This window comes from Podarcis melisellensis, assembly GCF_964234715.1.
Source record: "Podarcis melisellensis genome assembly, chromosome: 1".
NCBI classification, from domain to species: Eukaryota; Metazoa; Chordata; class Lepidosauria; order Squamata; family Lacertidae; genus Podarcis; species Podarcis melisellensis.
In genome coordinates this window covers 4,028,420-4,050,463 of record NC_138528.1, presented here as the reverse complement: position 1 = coordinate 4,050,463, position 22,044 = coordinate 4,028,420, and the positions used below count along the sequence as shown (strand labels likewise).

At 46.3% G+C, this 22,044-nt stretch overlaps 1 protein-coding gene and 1 long non-coding RNA gene across 5 annotated transcripts in view; one reads left to right on the top strand and one right to left on the bottom strand.

The window, feature by feature from the left end:
- Positions 1-7,246: 7,246 nt before the first annotated feature.
- The window catches only part of FERMT2 (FERM domain containing kindlin 2), an 86,466-nt gene continuing 71,668 nt past the window's right edge, over positions 7,247-22,044 (bottom strand). For 2 of the 4 annotated variants that reach the window (XM_081911442.1, XM_081911444.1), the window contains 6 exons: positions 20,865-20,971; positions 19,561-19,782; positions 13,857-13,877; positions 11,334-11,458; positions 10,064-10,205; positions 7,247-8,806 (listed from right to left, as the gene is read on the bottom strand). In XM_081911442.1, coding sequence (XP_081767568.1) covers positions 8,633-8,806; positions 10,064-10,205; positions 11,334-11,458; positions 13,857-13,877; positions 19,561-19,782; positions 20,865-20,971 — 791 coding nt within the window. In that variant the 3' untranslated portion in view covers positions 7,247-8,632. The remainder of the gene's footprint in view (positions 8,807-10,063; positions 10,206-11,333; positions 11,459-13,856; positions 13,878-19,560; positions 19,783-20,864; positions 20,972-22,044) is intronic. The other 2 variants (XM_081911443.1, XM_081911445.1) reach the window with 1 other exon arrangement.
- LOC309373249 lies at positions 17,422-18,404 on the top strand. Its single transcript, XR_014169900.1, has 2 exons — positions 17,422-17,537; positions 17,642-18,404. It is a non-coding gene; the product is annotated as an uncharacterized lncRNA (long non-coding RNA).

Here is a 22,044-nt window from a genome sequence, read left to right as displayed (position 1 = left end):
AGCCGACAGCCGCATCGGATGTTCAGCTTCCAAAAAGCATTCAAAAACCAGAACATTTACTTCCAGGTTTTCGGCGTTTGAAAACCAAGGCGTTTGAGAACCAAGGTACCACTGTACATGAATCTACCAGGAATGGTTTTCGGTCTGTGTGGCTCGATGTTGAAGCCAAAGCGGCTTGCCTAGATTGCTGACTACTGTCCGATCATCAGCTTCACCAACTCTCAGAGCTCAGAAGGTACCAAACAGGTGATGAGCAGCTTCATGTCTATCTCAGCAGTAGTGATGCCCTATCTGCAAAACCCGTGTCCTGTCCTTGGTGAAAGGATCTGGAGTGCCAACTTGGCCCTGCAACTGTGGGCGCTCAGGGCTGTGGGTGCCATGCACCGAAATTTGTGGGTGCCCAGCCCCCTCATGGGGAATTTTGTTGGTGCTCGAACACCCAGGTCCCCAATGGAACCGATATTGCCTCTCCTCACCTGCCCTGCTTGCAAAGCATAGGGGCAGCCCCCCCCCGAGAGAGAGAGAGAGAGAGAGAGAGAGAGAGAGAGAGAGAGAGAGAGAGAGAGAGAGAGAGAGAGAGAGGACTGTTTTCTTTGGCAATGCAGACCCATTTGCACAAGTATAGCACGAAATTAAAAGAAGCCTGCTTCTTGGGAGAAAAGCAATGACAAACCTAGTCAGCAACTTAAAAAGCAGAGACATCACCTTACCAACAAAGGTCCATATAGCAAAAACTATGGTTTTCCCAGTAGTGATGTATGGAAGTGAGAGCTGGACCATAAAGAAGGCAGATCGCCGAAGAATTGATGCTTTTGAATTCTGGTGTTGGAGGAGACTCTGGAGAGTCCCATGGACTGCAAGAAGATCAAACCTATCCATTCTTCAGGAAATCATCCCTGAGTGCTCACTGGAAGGACAGACCCTGAAGCTGAGGCTCCAGTACTTTGGCCACCTCATTAGAAGAGAGGACTCCCTGGAAAAGACCCTGATGTTGGGAAAGATGGAGGGCACAAGGAGAAGGGGACGACAGAGGACGAGATGGTGGGACAGTGTTCTCGAAGTTACAAACATGAGTCTGACCAAACTGCGGGAGGCAGAAGAAGACAGGAGTGCCTGGCATGCTCTGGTCCATGGGGTCACGAAGAGGCGGACACGACTAAACGACTAAACAACAACAAAGCATTGCAAAAATCCATTTGCTGCATTGATAAAGTGATGGCTATTTTATTTTTTAAAAAAAGGTTAAATGGGAAGAAAACGCATATGCACGCTATCCTTGGCCACTTGCGCATGGCTTGTGCATGACGTGGACTTTGCTGAGGCATCTGGTTGGCTACTGTGGGGAAAAGGATGCCAAATAAGACAGAGGCCTTTGCCTGATCCAGCAGCCAGGCTGTTCTTATGGAATGCCTTTAGGATTGGAAGGGTTGATTGGAAACAAATGCAGTTCTGTCTGGATTTACTCAAAGATGTTATTCCTGGGGAAAGGGGAAACACATGATGAATGGATGAGGATGGGGGGCGCCTGCATATTTTGGATGGTGTCAGGCCATTCCCAAACTGTGCATCAGAGCACGAGAATGTATCACGCAAGGACGGCTCGTGCACTTCCATGAATGATAAGAAAAAACAGCAGGGCCTGCAACAGAGTGTTGGAGCACGAGTGCATCTGTTCAGCATTGCATGCTTTCTTCTAGAATGTTCCATGCCACCTCCATCCCCACACCCCCCCCCCTTTGGCTGCAGAGCCGTCATAGCGCAGCACCTGAGTCTGCTAGCGGGATTAAGTATGAGGGATATTATGTGCGGGTGTCATTATTCCGGGTTATTGTTCAATGGCTTCAGGGTGTTTTGCAGGAAGCAATTAACAAACAAAATCTTCATTTTTCATAAAATAAATAAGCACCGCTTGATTGTTTTTTTTTTTAAAAAAGAACCTCATCTCACTTTATTGGCCGAGGGAGCCGGTGTACAGCTTCCGGGTCATGTGGCCAGCATGACTAAGCCGCTTCTGGCAAACCAGAGCAGCACACGGAAACGCCGTTTACCTTCCCACCGGAGTGGTACCTATTTATCTACTTGCACTTCGACGTGCTTTCGAACTGCTAGGTTGGCAGGAGCTGGGACCGAGCAACGGGAGCTCACCCTGTCGCGGGGATTCGAACCGCTGACCTTCTGATCGGCAATTCCTAGGCTCTGTGGTTTTACCCACAGTGGCCCAAAACTGGTTCTCCCTTAAATCAGGAAAAGGATGGCATCGGGAGACAATCATAGATTTGTAGAGTGGGAAGGGACCCCAAGGTTCATCTAGTCCAGGGGCCAGCAAACTTTTTCAGCAGGGGGCCGGTTCACTGTCCCTCAGACCTTGTGGGGGGCCGGACTATATTTTGAATAAGAAAAAAATGAACCAATTCCTATGCCCCACAAATAACCCAGAGATGCATTTTAAATAAAAGGACACATTCTACTCATGTAAAAACACGCTGATTCCCGGACTGTCCGTGGGCCGGATTGATAAGGCGATTGGGCCGAATCCGTAACCCGGGCCTTAGTTTGCCTACCCATGGTCTAGTACTCTAACCCCTGCCATGCAGTAATTTAAACTAAAGCATCCAAGTCCGATGGCCATCCAACATCTGCTTAAAAACCTCCAAGGAAGGGGAGCCCACCAGCTCCCAAGGGAGACCGTTCTCACTGTCAGAAGTCAAACTGTTGGAGAGTTACAGCGTCTGCTGTGTCTTTAACAACCAATATGGGAGAGACATGTTTTGTTGCAGCTGGGGCAGATGAAGGCATCCAGTTGTGCTGCTGCAGATGCACTCTGGCATTTCTTCTTTCTGCGCTCCTCCCAGCAGTCATTCATCCTCTGGTCACTGCTGTGGATACAGGACCTGTCTGTCTCCTGGCATTGCAGCTTTCGGCAAAAGATTCCCAAACAGCCAGGGTTGATGTTGCCAGCCTTCATACGATGTTTGCAGACATCTTTATAACGCAGAGTTGGTCTGCCAACAGGTCAGATTACAACTTGCATGAGCTCTGGATGTTGGTCGTGCTGGTCGTGGCTTCATAGCCGTCAGCTGTCTCTAATTTGGCGGGAAATTCCCTTATCCCACCGCTGTCCTGCTGCTGTCCCTTATTGATGATGTCCCTTAAATTTCCAGGGTTTCAAAGGAAGCAGCTCCTCTCCCTCCCTCCCTGCCGGCCAGGAAGGAGGGAGGCTCCAGCTGTGTTGCTTGGCTGCGTTGCTCACCCAATAAGGAGTCTAAGAACAACTGGGGGGTGGAGCTTGCATGTCTTGTGCCAATCAAATTGGCCGCGTCGCCTGGGGACTCGCCTTTGCTCAGCACTTCCCAGCAGAGGGGTGACGGTGGTATTCCTTGCCGCATCCCCTTTGCCGGGTTGCTGCGCTGTGGGAACCACCGCTTGAGGCTTCGTTTGGCTGCTGGCTGGGCTTTCTGCCTTTGGCTCGGAGGGGCTCAGAAGTCAAATACACCTGTGCTGGGAAAATCCCTTATTTTGGCTGCTGATCCCTTATTTTCGAGGCTGCCCGTCCCTTATTTTCAAATCTGTAAGTTGACAGCTATGTGTGGCTTAGAGGAGAAATGGGTCCATCAATATCTAGAGGACCACAGACTCTCTCCACTGCAACCTAAATCTCTTTCGTGGCCAGGGCTGGTTGAGGACATTTTACTGCCCCAGGCAAAAGAGAAAGTGCTGCTTCTTCTTCCTCCTCAGGTTTCGAAGGACAGCTGCCACTCAAGAGACCAATGGCCTGACTTTGTATACAGTGGCTTTACATGAACTTCCACACAGGGGTCTGTTTCAAATTCAAAATGCTACTCTCAGCCCTTTGCAGGATGACTGCACAGATAACGTCTCCTCTGCCTGGATCAGCAGAACAGTGGGCTAGCCATTTCGGCAGCCTGCCTGCACCAAAAAGGTCGACACGACCCACGAGCGCAGCGAAAGGATGGCTGAAGGAGCTGAAGTCAATGCTGGGAATGAGATGCAGAGAGGAAGGAGGGTCAGCTAAGGGCCATGGGAAGGAGGACAGCTCTTTGAAGAAATAATAATCTTTGTTCCAGTGGCCGGCAAAGAATGCATGTGGCTGTGTTGTTTCATTCTCTCTCTCTCTCTCTCTCTCTCTCTCTCTCTCTCTCTCTCTCTCTCTCTCTCTCTCTCTCACACACACACACACACACACACTCCCTTCACAAAATTCATGCAAAATTCACTGCAAATTCATGGTGCATGCTCTTTCTGACCCAGGGCCAGTCCACACACTGGCAACAAGGGACATGTCACCGTATGACCAGATTCAGGGAGTCAATAACCTGCCCTCTGGTTGGGTTGCGGTTTCCTTTTCTTATGCAAAACAACAAGAGAACTCACAAAACCCTACAAAACAGCAAGTGTGTCCCAGTGTGATAGGAACACAGAAAAGGTCTTCACAAGATACAGAACCTCAAAGGCTGCTGTACGAGATTACAAAACAGGAACTAAAGAATCGCTCCAGAACGGGAACATTTTATCTTTTGCAGAGATAATAAATTGGAACGTTTCTGAGAATTTGTACGTGCAAATTTCTCTTCAGGCTTTCTTGAACTGCTGAGTCAATTTCTCATCAGAGGCCAATTTCCAGATCCCAACATACCAACTGTGAACTGACAGGACCTTTCCAGGGATAGGAGACATCTAGCTTGGGGTGGGGCACTAAATATTGGATCCTTGAATGTCTACAGATATCTGCTCTACTTGAAAATGGAGTGCAATAGTGGAATTAGGGAATATATATATTTGGAGAACAGAGCTGATGGGTACGAAAATCATGACACCCACCACAAAGGAAGAACAACTCCTCCAGCAGAGAGGTAAAAAACTTGGCTTTGTGTATTTCAATCTTAGCATGGTCCAGTGTCCATTTTCAGTTGGCTTCTCTGATTTTTGCAAAACTTTGCCTCCCAAGTGGCTTGTAACCTTCCCCGTCGGAAACTGAGCATCTTACACATGGCTCATAAGATGTAAGAGATGGATGTTCGTATCTCATGAAGGTCTGCTAGAAAAACTACTCTTTTAAATAGCAATAGCTTTTACTCACGGTGTCCTTGCACTTGTTAGATTAAATATACATGCACAAAGCAGGTAGGTATTACTTATGTTATGAATATAGATTCATCACTAAACTTTTACGAACTCACACTCTGAGGCAGACAGCAGAACAGAACAGACCTACTGCTCAGGGGCTTTAACAACACAAAAAGACTTATTAACTGACTTATTAACGAGCATGCATTACTTAGCATTTTGGAGGCTCTTATCTCACAAAAGGTCTGCTTCTCACGTGGCTTGTAATCCTCTCCAAGTTGGAAATTGAGTGTTAATAAGCGTCTTATTTGGACAGTATTGCCAAAATTGTCCCACTCATCCTCATTGAAGCATGATCACACGGTCCCTCCAAAAGGGTTAACAAGCGCTGAGCAAACCTCAGTATTTTTATGTGTGGTTTGAAGAGGAATGAGGGAGGAAGAGGGAGAAGGAAATGAAGCCCTTACAAAGCAGCTTGACAGTCACAGGAGAAGCTCTCCAGCCACTGCTGCCTATGTGCTTCTATGCAGGCACCAGCCCCTCCCCAGAGAATACTGGAACGAAAGCAACATATTGCTGATTATTATTATTGTTTTGGCAGGGGAAAAAGTGTGGACCAGAAGAGGGGAGGAAAGGGCAAAGGGCAGGTCTGTGCCAAGTTTGTGACCTAATTTCCGTGCCAAGGGAAACTGAATCCAGCTGCGAACAGCCATCTAATTAAGAGATTTTGCAAGTATTTGCTTATTTTGCTCAACTTACTCTGCTTTTAGCAGTCACGGAGAGGCAAGAAAATCTGCTGAGCAATAAAATCCCACTCCCTGACGAATGAAAACTCATGGGGTCTTCCCACCTTGTTTCAAAATACCCCTTTACCATCATGAGGGCTAGAAACCTGATTGTGTGTGTTTGAAAATCTTAGGATGGTGACACTGATGACTGTTGGGGTACCTTCCAGCCCTACAATTCTATGAAGCAAGATGCAAATCTACACCTGCGTTGTGCAGCAGAGGGTCATTCCTGCCTCCTGCTTATAAGCCAGACTGTGTCTCTCTTTCTCTTTCCTGTTCCAGCCACAGCTGACTTGTTGATTAAGCTCCTCCAGTAAATTCTTAGCTGGCATAAAACGGTCTGAGGAAGAGCTTCTAGCCTCATAGGAACTGAACTTTTCCCACACAAGGAAATAAATAAGCTTAACCCGTGGCTTTTTTGGAAGGTGACTTTGACAAGAGGAATTGTCACGACTACCAGAGAAGCCGTAGATGTAGACCTGAACTAATTTTTGGACGAGAAAAACATTTCTCCGATTCAGTCTGTTTGGTGTTTGGCGACACTGCAACATTCGCATCTCTGTCCAAATCCCTGTGTCTTTTAGATTTCCTCATCTCACCTCGATGAGCATCCGCTCTTCCAGAATGTTTAACGGCAAACGTCCAAGTGCCTCGTGCCCTCACCCACCTATGCATGCCTCCAAGCTCAGCTGAAAGCTTATGTGCTGGGATGGGGTGGAGAGGATGGACCCCCTCCCTGGGGCTCAGACAATCAAACACCCTGCCCTTTCTCCCACAGTTCCCTCCCGTATCCAGCGGTCAAGAGATCCTTAACACAAATGGCTTAGCTAAAGTAAGTTATGCAACTCTCCTGCTCAAGCTTCATCGAGAAAACCAGTTGCACAGAGACGGGAAGAGCAACATGAAGCAAGTTTGACATTGTACGTCTCCGTTATTGAGGCTTGCAAAACCGATGCGTTTAATGAAGAGGGTTTGGCCAGATTGCCTTTATTAGCTTTGAAAGTTACATTTCATCTCCAACAGGAAGGAAGCCCACTTTGTGATTATTTTCCACTAGAAGCAACCTCTGCACGCTGTCTATATAAAATTGCCTTCAGATTACATTATACTACCAATTGAAAGGGTACAGAGGCGATGTTTAGCCCTAAACAAATTCAGCCTGGCTTGTAGGACTTCATGATTTATTCCCCCCAAATGTAATTAGCATTGACTCTGGAACACTTATGACTGAGCAGCTCTGGGAAATACTATTATAGGTCAAGAAATTACCTCTGTGATGCACTAGACTCTTCCCCCCACCCCCCAAAAATGTATTTTTAGTTTTCCAGAGAAATACAACCACACATACTAAATGGACACACAGAGACTGGAGGTTAAATAAAAGATTTGACCTTTATTTAAAATACAAGGCATTTGTACATAGTGTTTTATGTCACAGGACTAATAAGCACAATACTGGTTTCTCCCCTTGGCATAGGCAGGGCGAGTTGGGGGTCTCCCTGGCTGTTAGTGTTAATTTCAAAGCGGGGACCCTCAAGCCAAGGCAACTGAGTCTTGTTAAGGGCTTTGTGGCATAGCTATAAGGAAGTCAGGATTTTAACTTAGATTAAAAACATACCATAAGGCCAATACGCTTGGTACTATTGCGATTCCTACTTTGGCTTGTGAGACTAGTCTTTTCTTTTTTAAGAAAAAAAAAAGAAAAAGGAAGAAAAACCTGTACAATTTTATAAAATTTGTGTTTTTCTTTTTACATTAGTTACACGCACGCGCACACACACAAATCCTTATACTTCATAGACCTTTACTTCATATTGTAATGATGTCTTCCTTTTTGCATATCATCTTAGTAGACAGTGACTATGCTGGTGAATACTAAAGGTGTTCGTAATACAATACGGTGTAAAATAAAAAAAAGATAAAGGGAAAGATGAAAGAGACACACACACACACAATATATATATATATAAATGATTATCAAAAGGAAATAAGAAGTTATTACAGATACGCTTTAAAACCTAACGAAGGGAGTATTTTTCAAGGCCACGCATGATTGTTTTTGTAAAAAGCTCCAGATCCTTGCAATGGACCTGATTTATGTAGTGCGTAAAATAAGGGGCCAAAGGACAGAGTCCGCCAAGCACCACTGCTGCACATGAGGCACCCATGCGCAAAACCCCAACGAAACGAATGGGGAAAGAGGGGCAGCAAAAGGGCTTCCTGGATTGCACACACAAAAAAATAAATGCTACTTCTAAAAGTAGGAGGGGCGTTGACACATGGATGTCAATTTTTACAATATATATATATATATATATATATATTTATTTATTAAAAACTCACAAAACATGCATTAACCATGATAAATAGACTTCATATAGATTAGGCCCTGGGTATCTTTATAGTTAAGATGGCTTAGAGGTGTTTATTGATTTGGTTAGCTTACATCTGTCAGAAATTAACCTGACCAGCCCCACTGTCTGGCTGAGGTGGGGCAGGGGAGGGGGGTGGGGGCGAGAGGCACAAGCGTCAGCGTTACACGGTTCGTGTTATTGTCTTGCTCTAGCAGATTAACGGAAGTGCTGTTTAGTGCACGTACAAACTGGTCTGCTAATGCAAAAGTTTCCATGATATTAAAGAGTAAAGATACACTTCAAGCTTAACTTGATTAAGCAGCATATTTCAGATAACAGCTGTTGAAGTTAAATATTAATATGGCCGTTGAGTTTCTGTCAGTACAACGGGAGGTCTCATCCGACTCACACCCAGCCGCTGGTCAGTTTGTAGAACATCTCTTCGTCTAAGCTTTCGTTCTGGTCTTTCGCACGCGTCGACAAGAAAATGTAGCCGCCAATGAACTCGTGCACCACTTTGCAATCCACTTCGGTGCAGATGAAGGACACTCGGACGTCATCGGCAAATTCTACTGTTACCTGAAAGGGCAAGGCAAACACAAAACTTTGTGCCAGCCTAAATGGTGGTGCCCAAGGGCCCTTCATGACAACACTGCCACTTAACTCACACCTATTCAAATTCTTATCCAAATTCCTCCGAAGAGCCCAGAGGAGTGCACACAGCGGTGGAGGAAGCCACTCCACGGGGCCTTCAATGAGCCTGCCTGCCTCCTCCCACTCAGCCACCCTACAGCTGGCGGGGAAGCAGCGGGCGGACAGTTTGGGCAGTGCGGAGCCTGTCTGCACCCAGGCCACCGTGTCTCTCAGATGCGGTGGCTTGGGCCCACTGCAGGCCCCGCGGTGAGTGCCGCCCAGCATTTTGTCACACCCCCTTATTGGTGACATCCAGGGCGGACCACACCCACTGCACCCCCTTCCTCCGCCCCTGAGTGTACACAGGAATTATTCCGTTCTATCGCCACAACATCCCCACAAAGTAGGCTAGGCAGAGACTGACTGACTCAAAATCACACAGCTCCATGGCTAGCAGGAATTTAAACCCTGGCCTACCTGCCCTAGGTCCAATATTTTATTCACTGCAGCACAATCCAGATGATTTTCCCAACCAAGGGAATACTGGGAAAGACTACGGGGAAAACACATGTGATCCCTCCCCTCTTACATGCCATTTCCTTCCTCAGCTTTGTCAAAACCAGGAGGTTTAATTTGTGGCTCTGACAATGTTGCTGGACTTCAGTTCTCAGAAGCCCCAGGTGGCATGACTAGCTTCCAGGGATGATGGGATCTGTAGCCAAACAACACGTAGGAAGGTAGAGGTTAGCCACCACTTCTCTAACCAGAGTGTGCCCTGATGACTGAATCAAGGAACCGTGGTTAGTGCCTTTCATATGGCTACATTTCCCATCTGACTGACAGAATGGAAAGATCTTAGATAGCCACAGTCTATCACCAGCCAGAGTTTCCTTATCAGGTGAATGCCATATCCTTCAATAAGACAACCTAGTCAAATGCTGAGATCATCGATTGCTAATTCAGCTGGGAGCCACCATTTTTAACGTCTTCAATGTATAATCAAAGTGTGCAAACAAACTGAAGTTCTTTAGGATATATTTTGGCCCTCAGAATTTCCCCCACACCCTCTGTTCTAAGGCCACATCCCTCACCGGTTCTGCTTCAGATCGCAGGTTTATTGGCCTGACTGCCATGTGTCACTGAATGGTGACAGTGTCTCTTGCTGACCTTCAGCATGCCTAGAGAACTCTACGCCTTGCTTACCATTTTTATTTCCCAGTTCACGTTCCACTGTTTCATGTTGCTGAACCGCCATGTCTTGATGGCGTCGCTGGTGCTTGCATCCATCCGTATCAGCCGGTTGTAGGCGATCCCAATAAGTTCTTCCTTCTTGCCCCCTTGGAACCTGAGGAGTCCAAGTTGTATAAATAAACACTTTTACATCAACGTCTCTCTCATTCTTTCCCAAAGTGCCTAACAGTGAGAAAGTACTAACTGCCTCTCCTTGAGAAGCCCACTCCTTGGGCTGTTGGCTGCACTTACTGTGCCATGAGTTACGACTATATGAAGCATGGCTCCCGAAGGCAACAAAGCAAGCCTTCTGCACTGACTCATGCAGAAGCACAATGGGTAGCCTCCTTCAAGAGGTGGCCATTACTCTGCATCGCTGTATGAGGAACAACTGAATGGCCCAGTTATAGCCAACGAGGAAGCAGGGCAGAATCAGGTGGCCCACAAGAGGCCACGAAGGTGGTAAATCTGGAGAAGTAAAATAATGGCAAGATGCAGCAGGCAAGGATACCTGTAAGGAGTGGGCACTTTGGGGGCAGTTTCATCTGTCAGATTTGGATCTTGTGTACACTAGCAGTTTTCATGTGGCTCAGTACACCCCTCTCTCCCTCCGCCAGCACTTTGGAAATGCTGTCCTATGTTTACATTCAGTCTAACAGATTTTTACTGCTCTGTATTGCTTTTTATTCAGCTGTTTTCATTGCCAGAAATTGGTTTCGGTGACTTAATTTGGAAAGGCAGTGTAGAAAAATACCGTAATTTTTGCTCTACAAGTCTCACTTTTTCCCTCCTAAAAAGGGGAAATGTGTGTGCGCCTTATGGAGCGAATGCAGGCTGCGCGGCTATCCCAGAAGCCAGAACAGCAAGAGGGATTGCTGCTTTCACTGTGCAGCGATCCCTCTTGCTGTTCCGGCTTCTGAGATTCAGAATATTTTTTTTCTTGATTTCCTCTTCCAAAAACTAGGTGCGTCTTGTGGTCTGGTGCGTCTTATAGAGCGAAAAATACGGTAAGTTTCAAGGTGGGGGAAACCTTTACTCGTGATTGTGCAAAGCACTCTTTCCCTCTGCCTAAATCCCAGTGAGACAACTCAAGAGCAGGTTTATATTGTTATGTTCCCAGTTCCACGTTCTTATGGGCAATGAGTAGGCATAACCCGGTAACCGAAGAAGCACATACACCCAACTTGCAATTCCCATCTCACACATCTGCACATTCATGTTTTTGGTGGATAACTGCACAGACCTTGCAATGAAGTGTGTGATGCCGAACTCTGGGAGGGACTGCCAAGCTTGTATAAATCTCATTTTGGCTTCAATGAGACTCATCTGGGCGACGTTCTGATGGGCCTCCAAGATCCGGGCAGTGATCTGTAGGGCAGAAACACAGAGAGTTGATACTCTGCATTGACAGTGGCAAGAAGGGAACAAAATACAGAGAGATGCACAAAGGGGGGGGGGGAGAGACAGAGGAGAAGGTTTATTAAAATGACCTCAACATGCCCCTGCAGTTTCTCGCCTGCACTTAAAACTTGCAACTGTGCTCCTGCAAATATCTTGTGAATACGGATCTCTGAGGAGGTTTTTCTGCATGATGTATGTCTTGAAAATGTGAGCTGCTCTGAATATCATTATTTTTAACAACCCTGCACATTCACAGAAACAGCTGTGCACCCATTTATCAAGTGGTGGGAAAGGGAGCACGCCTTGGGAGACGCAAAGGCACCTGGGATTGTGAAGGGCCAGATCCTCTTCCTCCCCCAAAAGGAAGAAATGGGCCGGGGATGGTTCATGTGCACTGATATGAACCCGCAAATGGGTGATGGGCAATATCAGTTACATGCAAGTAAGAAAAAAAATGCCCCCAAATTAATTAGCTAGTGAAAAAATGACAAGTATACCCTGGCTGTCTCAGCTACCTTTTTTTTTAATGACTAAACATTTTTTTCCTAATCCCTTTGAATGTGGAAAAAGAATGAGGATAAAGTAGGCAGCCTCTGGATTTAAAAAACAGGCAACGCTTCCAGGAACCAGAGTTCTCAGCTCCTCTGTATCTCCTGCACTGAGGTTCTTGTTCCCTTCCTTGTGTCCCGTCCCCCGTCCCCCCCCCTTCCTGGTTAAGTCTTCGTTGGAAGGATTTGCAGTTTTTAAAAAACCAAGCATGTTAGCAAAAGCAAAGGTCCCAAGAGCGCTGCCGAAGAAGCTGCCTGCTCTGGTGGGGGAGGATGCCAAGCGAAGGAAACAAGTCTGCTCATTCTTCCTCCCCCATTCTAGAATATGCATTCTTCATTCATCCAGAGGGGCTTAGATGCAGCAGTGAAATCTTCTGCTCACTTGCAAAGAAGGCCTTCGAGTGACCAGCGGCAACTGGCAAAGTGCTTTCTCCGCTTACAACCTGCCTGCCACCGCAGAGCTATTAGAGGGGCTTGACAGCTTCGCTCAGAGCTGGGTTGGCAAGGGCCAAGAGCCAAAAGGGAGCACATGCACACTTAAGTCACCGCACTTGGCAACGCCATGGGTAGCTGCACGTCACGAATGTCTGTCCAGGAAGTGTTAACTTTCCATCACCTCCGCGGTCTCGCATTTCCCTTGTTTCTTATTTTATGTGTTTGACCATAAGCCTGTAGGCCTGGCCATCTGCTTCGTTGTCCTTAATGGCCGTGCAGCACCTAGTTGTTTAAACACTTGATTTATTTATTGCTACTATTAAGGAAGAGAAGGGACGGCAGGAGCACTGTGCAAGCAATGGGCTATGGGAACAGAGTGCACCATCAGGGTTGCTGCCTATCCATAACTCTCTCCCTGTCTCCTGGAAGCCAGAAGTCACGAGAGGGATCAGCGAGAGCAGCTGCATTAAGAGGTCTCCTTTTTTCCACGGCTCATTGACTTGGCAGGTGCTCACCCCTAAGCTAGAATGCGTGACCATTAGAGCATCCTTGCCAGATCAGAATTTCTATCCAGCCCAGCGCTCTGTTTCCAACGATGGAAAGCCAGATGCTTTCAGAAAGCCCACAATTCCCTGTTTTGTCTTCCGGTCGACTGCTTATTTTAGAGCTGCACTTTCTCTGAATGTGGAGGCTCTATTTCACTTTTTCTGGTATCTAAGCCCTTATTAGGGACAAGGGTGGCGCTGTGGGTTAAACCACAGAGCCTAGGACTTGCCGATCAGAAGGTTGGCGGTTCGAATCCCTGCGATGGGGTGAGCTCCCGTTGCTCGGTCCCTGCTCCTGCCAACCTAGCAGTTTGAAAGCACGTCAAAGTGCAAGTAGATAAATAGGTACCGCTCTGGCGGGAAGGTAAACGGTGTTTCCATACGCTGCTCTGGTTCGCCAGAAGCGGCTTAGTCATGCTGGCCACATGACCCGGAAGTTTTATGCCGGCTCCAACGGCCAATAAAGCGAGATGGTCAGGTGTCCCTTTACCTTTAAGCCCTTTCTTGATCTGCCATTACTAGTGCATTTCCTGGTGTTAGTGCCAGAAAGCAAAGGAGGAGACTTAAGAGTAGCCACGTACAAAACACAGCACACCCTTGTCCCAGAGGAAAGCAGGCAGCAGGAGAGATGGAAGGGTGGGGAATCTCCGCCCGTTGCTTCTCGTTTACTCGTATGCCGTGACATAGCATAACACCACACGGAAGCGCTTGCAAGTCAACACACGCCACGCTTCTTATAGCGCGTCTCCGAGAGCCCCTTCCCTGCTTTTAAGCATATATTCACAACACAGCAAAGTCTTTTAAGTGCTTATTTATTTTATGTTTACTGTCACTTACCAAGTCTCTTATATAGCCTGGCTGCAGAAGGCAAATGCGAAGAAAAGAAAAGGAAGCAGAAAAAAAAGAGGCAAATCAGAAATATGGCAACAAAGCAAAGGGAGGAAAATGTGCAAATTATCAACAATTGTCGTTCAAATCAATGAAAACAAAACAAAAACTCAAAACCTTTCACCACGAACAACTGTCCTGGGGTGAAAAGTAGCAGGAAATGAGCACAAGCATGAAGAAGGGAGCAAAAATGAGTGCAGCAAGACCAGGGGCTCCCCAGGTGCTTGGACTGCAGCAACCCAGGGCTGGCTGGGGCAGGTGGCAGCCCAAAGCACCTGGGGGCGGCAGGTTGCGGAAGACTGTTCTAGAGAATGGAGACTCAGCCATGGGACGACCTTCCACAGCCCACAGAATCTTGAAGATTTTCACCCTGTCTTCTAAGGCAAGCTTTTAGCTGACCGAGTTGATGAAAAATGGAATGGCAAACAAGTCAGCAAACCAAAATAAAAATGCAGGAGTATCATCTCGGACTGGAGAGCGAGAAAAAAGAAGCGCAAGTTAAACTGTGTTTTCTGCAGCTCCTGATCTCCATGGAATGAACTTTTGTTTTCTGAGCAAAAAGAACCAAGTACTGCAGCATAACGATCTGTTGCTTTGAGTGTGTTCAGCTCAGTTGCTGAATGTATGCAAGTTACCCAAATCACATGCAAACAAGCAGCAATCTCCAGCATGTTTCTGACGTGGTGGCTGTAGTGAAATAAGAGGCCACCTGCAGTTTGAGAGCACCAGCTCCTCTCCTCTAGCAAATGTGAAAGGAAAGGTAAAATGGGGAGAGGGTTTCCTGTTTCCATTCTTCTGCAGTCAGGAATACTCATAGACACAGCTTATATTCGGCAGACATTGAAAAATTGTTTGCAAAGACTACCAAGAAACCTAGAAGTACTCAAGCAGTGAAGTGCCACCAGCATATCAAGTACAGTGGTACCTCTGGTTACATACTTAATTTGTTCCAGAGGTTCGTTCTTAACCTGAAACTGTTCTTAACCTGAAGCACCACTTTAGCTAACGGGACCTCTGCTGTCGCCGTGCCACCGGAGCACGGTTTCTGTTCTCATCCTGAAGCAAAGTGCTTAACCCGAGGTAATATTTCTGGCTTAGCGGAGTCTGTAACCTGAAGCGTATGTAACCTGAAGTGTATGTAACCTGAGGTACCACTGTACTAACCACTAGGTTGCTGCAGCATCATGGAATGATTTGAATGTTTGACTGAACCACCACAGATCTAACATCACACACAAAAAGGAGCCCTTCCATTTCCCCCAACCAAGTCTGTCTGTATATTCTGCTGTGGTTGGCCAGGGCAGAGGAATGCACCTGACTGAGCACTCAGAAGCAATGAGCTAGCACACAATATGAATTCTGAATGGCAACAACAACTTCTATAGGTAAGAGGAAGAGATCCTATTTCAACTAAATATGGGGAAAACTCTGCACCCCCGTTGGCACTTTTCACCAGATGTCTTTTTGCCAAGAACTACCTCAATTTTGAGGGACACAGGTGGCGCTGTGGATTAATCCACAGAGCCTAGGGCTTGCTGATCAGAAGGTCGGTGGTTCGAATCCCCGCCACGGGGTGAGCTCCCGTTGCTCGGTCCCTGCTCCTGCCAACCTAGCAGTTGGAAAGCACGTCAAAGCGCAAGTAGATAAATAGGTACCACTCCGGCGGGAAGGTAAACGGCATTTCCGTGCACTGCTCTGGTTCACCAGAAGCGGCTTGGTCATGCTGGCCACATGACCCGGAAGCTGTACGCCGGCTCCCTCGGCCAATAAAGCGAGATGAGCGCCGCAACCCCAGAGTCGGCCATGACTGGACCTAATGGCTCAGGGTCCCTTTACCTCCATTTTGCAGAAGGGCTTGTGGGAAAAAGGCTCCCTTTCCGAGGCCCAACACCTGGCAGCATCTCCAGTTGAAATGCAATCTCAGGTAGAGTCAGGCAGGCAGGGAAAGTCCTCTGTGTGGAGAACTGTTGCCAGTCAGAGCGGACAGTGCAATGCTAGAAGAGACACACTTCAGTAGCAGAGCCTTGGCCCCAGCATCTCAGGGCAGGGCGGGGCAGATTTTCTGCCTAAAATGCTGGAGAGCTGCTGCCAGTCAGTGCAGACAGCACTACTGTGTGAGATGGATCAATGGTCTGAATCAATTTAAGGCAGATTCCTACATTCCTTAACTGTTAAGATTGATTCCTAGAGCTTGCTGTCTATTTCAAGTGTGGCAGCTGAACTTCGCACTGTAAAGCATGGAGCTCTGTAGTGGAAACCAGTCCTGCTCAGAGCAGTGGAAAGAGACCCGGCATGTGACGAGTCCACGGCTGCTGTAGATTCATAGATCAACAGATTGCTACTTCAGAAGCAGCAGCCCTCCCTGCTCTCCACTTACTCCCTGCATTCTACAAATTCCACGAGGGCAGCATTTCCTTCGTTCCACCAACAACACATCACACGGCATCCCTGTGCAGCCTCCCAGATTCTAAGCAATCCAAGGAAGGCAATGCTAACAAAATACAAGTCCACACCTCTAGCCAGCTTTCCTTAACCGAAGCCCCTTCTGCTTCTCCACTCAATCCATTTCCACATCAAGGGAACCTTTGATGGTCAGAATGGGTACACTTTATCCCACCTCCCCACCTCTCCTGCTACCCACAACATCACTTCTTAATGCACAAGCTACATCAATGCAAGAGTTGTTTCTCCCCCTGCCCCGGTCTGTGCCCTCTTGCATGATTCAAAGATCATTTTTAAAAACAAATAAATCATAATTTCATTACATGCGCTCTCGCCATGCTGGGTATAATGGCTCTTTCAGAGAATAAATGAAAGTTATACAGGTTGTCAGCACTGTGCCAAAGGAAGGGATCTGCCCACCCCCAGTTTTTCCGGATGGTATCTCACCTCTTTAGCACACAGAGGCTGTCCCTGCAATTCAAGAACAGTAAGCAACTTTCCTCTGTGATTAAATTTCAAAACAATCCTCCAAGTGAACATTATAAAAACTTCTGCCCAGGTAATAAACAGGCTGTCTGCAACCCACCCCATGCTTTCTGTTACCTTAATCCTAGCCACCTCCAACCTGGTGTCTTCCAGATGTTTTGTACTACAATTCCCATCAGCCTAACTGTGCCAGCTGGGATTGATGGGAGTTGCAGTTGAAAACATCTGGAGGGCAGCAGGTTGGGGAGAGGAAAGCTGCCCTGTACACCCTGTTCTGAATCATGCATGGCTGAGAGCTCCAAAAGCACAACACACTTCTTGGAAGTGTTCCCTTCCAGTGGTAGGAATGTCAAGCATTTAAAAGTTGAAATGGGGGGAAAAACCCACCACGGAAGATGTACTAGGACCACAGCATGTTTTAATTTTCTGTGCACCACTTACAGAGGTATTAAGTGGTATGGAAATGGTCTAAAGAAATGAGTAAATGGATACACTGTTCAACACCCCCCTTTTGCTAGGACGCCAAAGAGCAATTGTGTGGTGGCACACAAACATTAATAGTCACAAGTGCCAATCAAGGAGTTACACCAAAACTTACACATGACTGCAGCAGCACCAAGTCACATGTTTTGGTGCTCGCTTCAGTTGTTGCAGGGCACAACTTATAATGCTACTAAACACTCCGAAGCCAGTTTGGGTTTGGTGGGGAAAACACGGGAATTGAATATATGCATTCAACAAAAACGTTTTGTTGAATTCATTCAGTTCCTGTGTTTTTCCCCACCAAAGTTGAAATCTTTTCGAAGCCTCTGAAAAACAGAGTTTGTAAGACAGCCCAAGCATTTTCAGAAGGCGACTTTGTAAACTGAGCTAAACCAAATCCTAGTGCTGATTTATTCTGCCAGCCATAGTTTTCATTCTAGACCTGACTATGTCAGTTATGAACTACTTATTTCCACTTCAGGTCACTTGATTCTATCAACCTCCATGGGGTCAAACTTGTTTAAGTGGAAATATATTGGCAAAAAAATATTTTTTGTTTTGTTTTGTTTTATTGTGCTGGCTGAATAAAATTTCCAGGTAGCGCTGCTCAAGATAACCAAATCCTTCATTCAGCAAATTCCAAAGTTTGGTCACTTTTTAACAACAGCCTGAACAAAACAAATTAAGATTGTTTGCTTTGCAGATTTAAATGATTAATCCCAGATCAAAGCCACAATTAAGCAGCGTTAATGAAGCATCCTAATTGTTTTTAAAGCCATCAAATATTAAGAGGTAGCTTTTAAGTAAATTTATAGATGGCAATTAACTGCTTTAAGAATCAGTTACATAGACAAAACATCTTCACCATTGTGTTGGGGAAGATGCAAGGCAGTTGGTAGGACAATTCCATACAAATCAGAATGCAGAATAGAATCCAAGTCTGGATATTTAAGGAAGATCAGCTCAATTTACGTTATAAGGAGCTCATCACTTTCTTTTCCTTGTGGCAGCACGACTACTCCTAGCACAGAACTGGAGAGGACTTGAACACCTACTGCATATCACAGGAAGGGGACAGAATGTATGGCCTTATCTGAAAAACGGACGGGAAGAGTTCATGCCTTGAACACTCATCTGATGATTCCCCTGAAATACAGCGCCCCTTTATAATATAAAACATTTGAATGAACTGGAGCCCACTGACTACGCACATAGGTTTATGGCAAAATCAGGCACACTAAATCTTCTGTTCTTGGGGGAGGGGAGGAAATGGGGTAAACTTAATGTTCTTTTCATATTTTGTAGAAAACCAATAAAAAGGCCATAAAATAATTAAGAGGTACTCTGTAAAAAGTCACGAGGGAGTGGGAGTAGAAAGAGGGAGGGTGAAGTGCTCTTTCTGGGGCAGGGCAGTGTTCAAATAGCCTCCCTAGAGGTAAATGCAAAAAATACTACTTTTTCCACTGGTAGGACAAAAAAATTGTCCAGTAGCACCTTAGAGACCAACTAAGTTTGTTCTGGGTATAAGATTTCATGTGCATGCACACTTCTATACCTAGAACAAACTTAGTTGGTCTCTAAGGTGCTACTGGACAATTTATTTATTTCATTTCGACTGCGTCAGACCAACACAGCTACCTACCTGAAACTGGTAGGACAGACACTACAGGTGGAGACAGATTTCTTAAATTCTAGTCTGGAGTGGGCAGAGTGGAAGGAACAAGAGAAAACCACAGCAGAGGGAGACAGCCTGAACTGAATGTGTGACGTTACATGCTCACCACCCACCACTTCTCAAGCAACTGCACAATTCCCACTAGTGGAAACAGGCACGACTACTCTCCAAAGCACAGGGATGTTGACAGACAGACCACACACCTCTGTACACCATGTTAATGAATCTGGAATGACCGTCAGTATTGTAATTATGAACACTCCCCACTCCATCTTTAAAGGTGCATTAAGGAAACAGCAGATAGGAAACACAGTCTTTTAAAACCATTTCTTTTTTTTAAACCACCTGGATTTTTCAGTGTCATCAGTGCACACAATGCTTGGCTTCAAAATAACACAGCGAAGGAGAGAGTCTTGCCCCCAATGACCTTATGTCCAATATTGAGCTGGCCAGCATAAGGAAGCGGGTCCAAAGTGGAGGAAACGATCCTCTGGGCGTATTTGGAAATCCACCCACCTTGTTTTCTGGACAAAGGCTCCAGCAAAATAAGACTCCAAAGTTAAGTACCTGCTTGTTTTTATACTTCTTCAGGTATCGAGGGGAAACCAGACATTCAGGGTTGATGTCCGTGGTGACCTGCTCAGCAATTATCTGTGGGTCTGGGTTCAGATGCTGCATTTTCAGAAAAGACAGGATGTTCTGAACTTCCAAGTTGTAGGAACTGTCGGCCATGGTTTTGCCCTTGGAGGCTAGCCGGCAAGCAGCCATCCAGTGTGCATACTGCTTCTCCTACAGTTTGAAAGGAAAAGGAGGTGCCCATTAGCCTTCGCTTCATTTCACTCTGGTTCTGACAATTCCAGATCTGAAATTCTCAGTACATACACGGTAAGCCAAATTTAACACCAAATGCATTTGCAGGATAACCAACCATAAGAAAGGAGACAAAAGGGTTCATCCTGCACAAATATTGTGGCATTCTGTTTCGTAAAGTTGTGCTGGAATTAAGTTTCAATCCCAGCGTGTGCTGAATCCGAATACCGCATCTGTGCATCTTTGCAACCCTGTATTTTCACCTTCATACTGTGGGTTGTGGGTGGGAGAGACACATATATAAAATTGGTGGCTTGTTTATGGATTTGCAAACTACTACGGGATATGGACCAAAGAGTTCCACTAAATGTGCAGCTGAAAATAAGCCACCTTTAGTTACTTCTTCTGTTAAATTGAGAAAAAATTGCTTTTGCCACTGTTTCACCTCACTGGCTCTTGCTGCCAAGGATGGGGTCAGTACTGAGAAATGCCCTCAGGTTTTTGCAGGCAGCCACACAGTGATGATTTGTCACCTTAAACACACTACAGGGCTTGGACCCAGGCTATCTAAAGGACCGCCTGTTCCCCATGATTCTTCCCACCTGTTAAAAACTTCTGTGGGGGGCTCTGATCTTGTGGCCTGCCACTGAGGACAAGGCCTCATTGTTGGTGGTGTCTAGGTTCTGGAACTCCCTCTCTTGAGGAGGCCTGCTTAACCCCTTCCCTCAAAGGCCTACAGACAAAACCACTCTGTTCAGATGGGCCTTGGATACTGACTGATTCTCAAGGGCACTGTTTTTTTGGTGTTTCAGCTGCCTGTTTACAGTTGGTTCAAAGAAACAAATGCACCTGCAAGCAACCCGCACATAAAATAAACTGGGTGCTACAGTACCCTTGGTAACACTGCCTCCAAGCCTCCTTGTCCATAAGGCTCCATATGCAGGGCCAGCCAGTCCCAGAATTTTGTGGTTCCCTGGAAAGCCCTGCAGCGCTCACCCCCTACTCACTCTTCACAAATAAGCATGTGCAGTATCTGCCCTGTGACAAATCCCCAAACTTACATTATCACAACGGAGCCAAATTTCATTCATGCCTTCAGCCACCGGGATCAGAAGTTTGATGTTGAACTTCTGGCCAGAGATGTTGACATCAGGAGTCACCTCACACCCTACAATAAAAAGAGCAAGGTTTTATACTCTGCAAAAGGATGTGGGTGTAGATAAGATGTGTTCTACTACACGATGCAGGAAGTAGTCTGGTTTTGGGTTCAGTATTAGCAGATAAGGATCACGGAAAGGGTTGGAATGACTCGTTCCTGGATTCCCGTTTGGACACAGAGGCAGCTGTGAATGAAAGTGAGGCAGGATGGAAAGCACAGAGCAAAATAATAATGGCCTACTATTCATAATAATATGGCATGCAGGTGGCGCTGTGGTCAGAAGGTCGGTGGTTCAAATCCCTGGAACGGGGTGAGCTCCTGTTGCTTGGTCTCTGCTCCTGCCAACCTAGCAGTTCGAAAGTACACCAAAAAGTGCAAGTAGATGGGTACCGCTCCAGCAGGAAGGTAAATGGCATTTCCGTGCGCTGTTCTGGTTTCGCCAGAAGCAGCTTAGTCCTGCTGGCCACATGACCCGGAAAAACTGTTTGCGGACAAACACCAGCTCCCTCAGCCAGTAAAGCAAGATGAGTGCCACAACCCCAGAGTCGTCTGCGACTGGACTTAATGGTCAGGGGTACCTTTATTCATAATAATGGCCTAATATTCGTAAGAATGGCCTACTGTTCGACCACTTGTGAAGGAAAAGGGGGACGGGCAGGTAAGCCTGCTTGGACACTCCAGTCTCTGACGTGGATATCCTACCCCCACCTTTTCATCTCAAAAGTGAGGTTTGCTTATTTTAATTTTATTTATCCAAAAGAAAAAGAATACAGTACAAAAACACAGGAAAGGGAAGGGGAGAAATACAGCAAAAGGACCAATGCAATATATATATATACAAGGTACACCATGACTTCTTCAAGCCACAAAAAGTTCCAGCTGCATACATTAAAGTTGCCAAATGTCCACAGCTGCTGTTGTTGTGTCTTTTTCGTAAGTCTTTGCTGGATGCACATGGAATAAAGTTCTGCCAGGTGGCGTAAAATGCTTGTAGTTTTTCTTGCATACCCTGGATTTTATGTGCAATTTTCTCTGCTATTGTGAACGTTCAAATCTGAGAACTTAAAACACCGTTTTAATCA